The sequence below is a fragment of the Vigna unguiculata genome, chromosome 1 (genome assembly GCF_004118075.2).
Source record: "Vigna unguiculata cultivar IT97K-499-35 chromosome 1, ASM411807v1, whole genome shotgun sequence".
In the NCBI taxonomy this organism is placed as follows: Eukaryota; Viridiplantae; Streptophyta; class Magnoliopsida; order Fabales; family Fabaceae; genus Vigna; species Vigna unguiculata.
In genome coordinates this window covers 5188070-5196539 of record NC_040279.1, presented here as the reverse complement: position 1 = coordinate 5196539, position 8470 = coordinate 5188070, and the positions used below count along the sequence as shown (strand labels likewise).

The following is an 8470-nucleotide window of genomic DNA, read 5'->3' as shown; positions in this document are numbered from 1 at the left end:
ATATAATAGGAAGATGATAGTTTAACAAAAAAAATTTGACAAACTTTTGACAAATTACCTTTCTAAGTAAAAAAGATATTACTATTATTACTTTATTTTAATTAAAAAATAAAAAAATACTCTATTTAATTTTATTTATAGAAATTTTGTCAAAAGTTTGTTAAAAAAAATTGTCAAAAGATAATTTTCCAATATAATAATCAGTATGTAGCAGTCAATTTCGTTACAGTAATCAACTTTATTTTTAGCATCATTCGCCCATACTAATGGGGTCACACTTTGGGCGTGGTGTAAGTAGATAAGGTAAGCCACCTGGTTCATCTCAACACCACTCCTTTTTCTGTATCCAGAAGTGTGTGCAAGAATACGGAACCAATCAGCACTTTCTACTGCATTATAAATGCAAGCCACCTGATTCCTTCCCACACTACAATTTCCCATTCAGTGAACAAAGCACAACAAAGAACAAAACTCAGAGCAGAAGATCATAATCCACAATGAGCACCGCCGCCGGAAAAGTAGTGTGTGTCACCGGCGCTTCCGGTTACATCGCTTCCTGGCTCGTCAAGTTTCTTCTCCAACGCGGCTACACCGTGAAGGCCACCGTTCGCGACCCAAGTATGTGCTTTTTTGTCTTCTATAGTTTTATGATTATTTGCTGCATTACTGTTTCGAAAAATGAAGATCGGATGAAATGTGATGCGCAGAGGATCCCAGAAAGGTGGATCACTTGCTTAGCCTCGATGGTGCGAAGGAGAGATTGCATCTCGTCAAGGCGAATCTTCTAGAAGAAGGTTCCTTTGACTCTGCCGTTCAAGGTTGTCACGCTGTGTTTCACACTGCTTCTCCCTTTTTTAACAATGCCAAAGATCCGCAGGTTTGCTTCGTTTGCGATTTGATTCGTGCATTTGTTTTTTTTTTTATCTGTGGCTGTGTAATGTTTTGTTTTTAATTTATCTATTGCAGACTGAGTTGTTGGATCCGGCAGTGAAGGGGACTCTGAATGTTCTGAGATCGTGTGTGAACTCGCCCACGCTGAAACGCGTCGTTTTAACTTCTTCTATTGCTGCAGTTGCGTACAGCGACAGGCCTAAAAACCCTGATGTAGTAGTTGACGAGACTTGGTATTCTGATCCGGAATACTGTAAGAGAACAGGGGTATGTGCTTCTCTCATTTTGTTCGTATGATATGAGAACAGCTTATTAGTTGTAGTTTTATATGCATTAGACAATTGACAGTGAACTTTGATACTTATATTTATTCAAATGTCAACGAAGTGTTATAATTTGTCATGTATATTGCGTTATCATGTTTTCACGTTTCTTTCTATTTCCTGTTTATGTTTTAGTTATGGTATAACCTTTCAAAGACTTTGGCCGAAGATGCTGCCTGGAAATTTGTGAAAGAAAACAACATCGACATGGTTACAATGAACCCAGCATTGGTTATTGGACCTCTCTTGCAACCAGAGCTTAACACCAGTGCTGCTATAGTTTTAAGTTTAGTTAATGGTAAGTAATTACTAATACTATTTATATACATTATGGTGCCTAATTTCTGTTGTTTGCTTTGTCTGCTTCTTGATTACAGAATGCAGTTTTTTCACCTAGAACTATGTTATGAGGGAAATGAAATGAGAAGGAAATATAAAATAATGAAACAGAGATTAAAATAGAATATGAAATGGAGTAGTTAATAATATGTTATAATTTTTCAACTCAAACTATGTTATGTTACTAATAAACGCTGCTGTTGCTGCTGCAGAGTATTACTTCTACAGAGAAAAATCGTTAGGGATAGAAAACAGAAGATAGTGAACTACTGCGCTTTATTATTCACTTGTCAGAGTCTTTAAGTAACAATAACAGTAACATTAGGAATCCTACTATCAAGAGATAATTGAAATTACAGGAACAATAACAGTAAAATATTAACTAAACCTGTTGGAAGCTTAACAAAACCAGTAACAAAGTTATTTGCTAAATATATGGTCTTTTTTCCAAGTACTTGGACTCATTAACCCCACACACTCACACACATGTACAGCCTTTATATGTTATAATTTTTCATTGCATAATTCTTGGATAATTGAAGAAACTGATCCATTGCTTTGACACAGGTGCGAAAACATTTAAAAATGATTCTTTGGGATGGGTCGACGTGAAAGATGTTGCCATGGCCCATATTCTAGCATATGAGAATGATTCAGCTAATGGAAGATATTTACTAGTTGAGAGAGTGACACACTTCGGAGACGCTGCGAAGATTTTACGAGATTTATACCCAACATTGCAAGTTGCAGAGAAGTGAGTATAATTATTTTGATAGTATCAAAATTGCATACATTTTATATGTATAAAAGGTGAACTAAATTCCCCGTCTGTTGGACCTTACTGTTTATTGCTTTATTTACTTGCTTCAAAATTGAACTTAGTGTCATACAGCATTCAGTGTTGACGATCTGAAACTATACAAAACCTCAGATTCTATAGGCTAAAACAGCATAACCTTCCTAACATGAGACTATATACCACTTCCAATTTGTCCTAATTTAAAATATCAATATATTGTAACCCATGCTTATTAAAAAAAAGATTAATTTACTAAAATTAGTTAGTTACTTACTGTAGAAGTGGTGTGGATCATAACTCTTGGCTGGGGATTAGATAATATAACGTCTTCATGCATAAATTTTTTAGGTATCCTGGATTTGAACATGTATTGATACATATTTTGAACTCTGGATGCATACTTGAGATTCTTAGTTCCACCATAATCTAATGACCAGCACTTTTCAGTCTTTCACGTCTCCAGTATGTTTTTGTAGCTAGTTGGAATTCATTAGTGAATTATATATTCATTAGATGAGGCCAAAAGAAAAACTTTGCACATGTAAGTATTTCGAAAAATTTTGTACTAGGTTATGGGCCCGATGAGACACTTCATTCGGTGGTCTAATTTTGTTTTGCATTTGTATAATTATAAGTAATTGGAGTTTTTGTTGTTTTGATTTTTCTAATACCTTTCTGTAAACAATATTTCCAGGTGTGAAGACGATAAGCCATGGGTACCAATATTTCAGGTTTCCAAGGAAAAAGCAAAGAGCTTGGGGATTGACTATATTCCTTTGGAAGTGAGCCTCAAGGACACTGTGGAGAGCTTGAAGGAAAAGAAGTTTCTCAAAGTTTGATGTTACCCTTAAAGAAACTTGGAAACCATCTTATGCCTATGCTTGAGTAAATTTAGTGTAAAATAAATTTAAATGGAAACTGGTGTTGGTACTTAAATAAGTGATTTGGTTCTTGGAGTGGTGACAAGTTTCAAACATGCGTGACCAGGTTAGAGTCTGCATGAGAGATTTTATCTCGTGATATTATATTAGTGTAAGATGTATGTTGCAACTAATGCCTCCATATATTTAATATATTTTATAATTTGCTAATTTTATCATTTGCAAGAAAATTCGTTGGTACGACCAATATTGATTGTTAGATCGGCAATGACAGATTTTATCAAAATCAAAATTTATTGGATTTTAAAATAATATATTTAAAATTTATATATTTATATATTTAATATTATTATGATTAATTTAATAAAAATAAATACATAGTTCAGTATATTTATAATTAAGCTTAAATACTTTTTTGGTTTTTATTTTCATAGTGTTTGTTGCAGATGGTCTTCATTTTAATAGAATTATGTTTAAAATGATTCTCATTTTGACCGAATGTTTAAAATGGTTCTCATTTTCGCAATTTGTGTTTTATTTGATCCTTTTCTGTGACGTCATTTAAATCATTAACGAAACATTGTATAGGTGACACAGTTTGTATTAGGGTGTGTTACGTGCCACCTGTACAATGTTTCGTTAATGATTTAAACGGCGTCACATAAAAGGACTAAATAAAACACAAATTGCGAAGATGATGACCATTATAAACATTCGGTATAAATGAGGACCATTTTAAACGTCCTGTTAAAATGAGGACCATCCGCGACGAACACTATGAAAATGAGGACCAAAAAGGTATTTAAGCCTTATAATTATTAAAGAAATTATACATATTTATCGGATGGTAAATGAATTATAATTAAATGTTTTAGTTAATTTTTTTATGTAAATAATTATATTATTTGAAAATATTTAATTTTCATTTTATTAACATGTATTTGATTTAAAAAATATTTACAAGCTTTCATTTCATTGTTATGCGATAAGCAACTATATTATCATGTTTTCATTTTCACCAGTAGTTTCTCTATCAATTTTAAAAAATAAATTTATTCTTTTGTTTTTATTAATATACCTATTTAAAAAATAAGTTTAAAACTAAAAAATAATTTATCATAATCTAATCAAAAGTTGAGAGGCATAATTACTAAAATCTATGATAATCAAGTTACAATTAAAAAATCGACTATGAAAAATCACATTGTACATTATTTCTTCTTTTATATTAATAAAAAATGAATATACAAAAAAGTTATGAAATAAAAAATAATGTTAAATATTAAACAATAGTTCACTATTAAGTGAAACAAGAGAAAATTATCTTATTTATTTATTTAATAATGAAAGAGAAAATATGAAAAAATAAGATAAAAATATTGGGTTTATGTCTAACTTTTTTTAGTAACAAAAAAAAATAAACACAAGAAATACATACAACATATTAAAAACTCAAAAGACAATGAGAAAAATAAAAAAAATATCTTAATAATTTTATTTCTTTATATATTTAATTTTATATTTAATTATTTATTATTGTACTTTATAAAATAAAAAAAATATAATTTAATTTTTATTAATTTTGAATATAATATTATTTAATTTAAAAAATACAAATAATTTAAAAAGATTTAAAAATTTATATAATTTTAAAACACTTAAATATAAAATAATGAAAAAAAATAAAAAAAAAAAAAATTGGTGGAGGAGGCCGTGGCCCCGCTGCCCCTTTCATCCTCTGCCGATGTAGATCGGTATTCTAAATCATATGCAAGTCAAAAGAATAAATGGTAAAAAATGTTAATTTGAGTATGAGTAAAATAATAATATGAATACTATTTTTATTGTTATGATATATGTAGTGTCTTAGGATTTTTTAAATAGATATTTACATATGCAAGTAATTAATATAGTTAAATAATTTTTGTACAGGGCACGTTTTAAGCTCTAAAATTTTTAATTTTTTAAAAAAATTTATAATCTGCCACGTGTCAGGGTAATGTCATGCTACGTGACAATATACAGTCATAACACGTGACAATAATACTCCAGTATTTTAAAACGATCTAATTTTGTCATTTTCCAATTTGAGACTAAATTAGTAAATAAACTTAATTACAACTTATATATACATATTACAACTTATATATACATGTTACTGTTATAAAATAAAGCTAATAATAAATAAGAGAAGAAAAGAAAAGATAATAGAAGAAAAAATAAACAATGACAGAATAGGGAGCAACTCTTATGTGTATTATTATTGATAGGAATGATCCTATTTATAGATACAACATGTAATCCATAAAAGAAACAAATCAACTTAGTTAATACAAATATTTACGTATAAAGAGTGATGAATCATATGAGTATTAATCATATAAATCATATGAATAAATGTATCAAATCAATGGACAATCATTCATTTATAACACTCCCCCTTGAATGTCCATTGATAAGAAAATGTGTCTCGTTAAAACCTTTATAGAAACAACCCTTTGGGATTAAAAACCCATTGAAGGAAAAAGAGTACAACATTTTGTATTCTTTAATACAATATTCAATATTGTTCATCACATATTCCATTTTTCCCCCTCATTACATCATTAAGGTGACGACAGACAGTGACAAAACTTGGACAAAAAATTTAGGGGTGCCAATTTAAATTTTTTATATATAATTTATTGATTAAAAAATTGTTTCTTTTATTTAAACCATTTTCATATTACAATTCACACTTCTCAATTTTTAATCTTTCTAATTGATTGAATTCACGCAAAATGGGTATTCTAATTTCTAGTTCAATTCAAGATTATTCAACTAATTCATTGTATGCACTAGAAAACATAAAATCACAACATTTTATAATGTATGGTTATACTAATTTGAGAAAAATATAATTAGGGTTCATGTCAATTTCATAAAATAATCCTTAAAATCAAGTTAGTTTTCATACTAATTTAGGGAAAACTTAATTTAGAAGAAATATCATAATGGAAGAATCATAAATCTAACTTTCATAAATCATACTAGGATAGTAAGATACGGATTCAGGAGATCTTGTGAATGAGTTCTTTGATCTCTCTGTTCTCCCATCTCCATTTTTCAATTTATCTTTCTTTTTACATTTACATTTTATTAACGGCTTGCTATGAAAAAAACTTTATAATGAGATACAAAACCTTAATCCTTTATTAATCAAGATCCATCAAATTAATTTTTTTTTTTAAATATATATATATATATATATATATATATATATATATATATATAACTACAAAAATAATATATAAATATAAATTTAAATATATATAAAAATTAAAATTAAAAAGCTTGGGCCAAAATAATATACTCAAATCTTATATATTTAATTATGATTACTAGTATAACAAAAGTATATATAATTTAGTATTGAAATCCTTGTATTTGATATGAAACTCATTTTAAATAAGTTTTTCTAACTTCATCTCTTTCCCTGAATATTCTCATATTTGAGAACGTTTTCTTATAATAAGTTTCAACGAATTAATATAAAACATTCCGCCTATAATTTAAAAGAATTAATATGAAATTTTCCACTTACAATTCTTTGAATCTTAAGAAATGGTCCTTTAATTCAACAATTGAATTCCTAGTATCATGCTTAAAAATATGTGAAGAAGTAAATTTGTATTGTTTTCATCTTCAAGGGTATCTTCCCTTTTATCACTTAAAACAAATGAATCTATTATTTTATTTTTCATCAATAATAACTATTTAAAAAAAATTAAGACTAAAAAATAATTTATCAAAATCCAATCAAAACTTGAGAGATGTAATTACTAAAAAAAAATGATAATCAAGTCACATTTAAGAAATGGTTATGAAAAAACATATAATACCTAACTTTTCTTTTTATATTTATAAAAAACTAAATCTACAAAAAACTCATAAGATGAAAAAAAACTAAATATCAAACTAATATTTTCCTATCATGAGAAAATTATCTTTTTTTTATCTTAGAAGAGAACGAATGAGAACTGAGAGCGGGAGACAATAAATTTATGCAAGAGTAATAAATGAATAATATACCTGAGAAACTTCAAATGAGAGAGAACAAAAAAATATCTCAATAAATTTTATTATTCCTTATTATGTTTAATTTTTTATTTTATTATTTATTAATATTAAATATTATATTTTATAAAAAATAAAAATCAATTTAAAAAATAAAAATAAAAATAAAAATATTTAAAAAAAGGTAAAAAATCTTGGGGGGCCATGGCCCCCCGTGGACTTTAGAAGGTCCGCCACTAGTCACATGCAAGGTCCGCCGTTGGTGACGGAGTTTGAACTTGTGAATCATTTGCTCAAAAGTTCTTCTTGGCAAAACCTTTATAAATAGGTCTGCCATATTTTAACATGAATGAAGTTTTGGATATCTATATCATTCTTTCAATTGAACAATACACTATTGTCTTCATATATGATTGTTGATTCCACCTTTGTCGGGAATAGTCACAAGTTTCTTGCACATGTTGAATTACAGACCTTAACCAAACATATTCACAACTTTCCTCGATATTCTGTATGATTAAACGATGTTGCTACTATGGTTTGTTTCATATACATCATGAAACCATTGTGCTACCACATGTGAACAAACATCTTGTTTGTCAACTATTGAGACATTGTGAGAATATGTAAAATAACATGCATATACATAACCCATTAAGTTTGATTTTGAATCATTTGGATGGAATAAACTCATATTCATAGTACCCTTAAGGTAACAAAATATATGTTTCAATCCAAACCATTTTCTTCTTGTAGTTGAACAAGTATATTTTGCTTAACAAATTTACAGCAAATGCAATATCATATTGAGTATAATTAGCAAGATACATTAGTGTTTCTATGACATTAAGATATGGTGCTTTTGAACCAAGAAGATCTTCATCATTTTCTTGAGGTCTAAGAAGAGTATTTATCAACATCTAACAACCTCACAACTATTAGAGTGCATAATGAATGTGACTTGTCCATTTAGAACATTTTACGCACCTTATAGGATAAAATTTTCATTAATTAATATCGCATAATTTCCAAGTTTAGTTGACGACGGGGACATTAAAAATATAACTCCACTATCAAACAGGAAATCAATGAATAGAATGGCTTTTCTTGCTTGTGTTGTCAAAGAGTGCAAACCAAACGGCCTAGGGGACATGCTCATCACTATTAAGGTTATTTTTGAT

At 28.4% G+C, this 8470-nt stretch overlaps 1 protein-coding gene across 1 annotated transcript; it reads left to right on the top strand.

Moving 5' to 3' along the window:
* Positions 1–382: 382 nt before the first annotated feature.
* LOC114187119 (cinnamoyl-CoA reductase 1-like) lies at positions 383–3446 on the top strand. Its single transcript, XM_028075256.1, has 6 exons — positions 383–618; positions 708–877; positions 967–1158; positions 1350–1512; positions 2121–2307; positions 3047–3446. The coding sequence occupies exons 1-6, from the start codon at positions 498–500 to the stop codon at positions 3189–3191; spliced, it is 978 nt and encodes a 325-aa protein (XP_027931057.1). The 5' UTR covers positions 383–497; the 3' UTR covers positions 3192–3446.
* The last annotated feature ends 5024 nt before the right edge of the window (positions 3447–8470 follow it).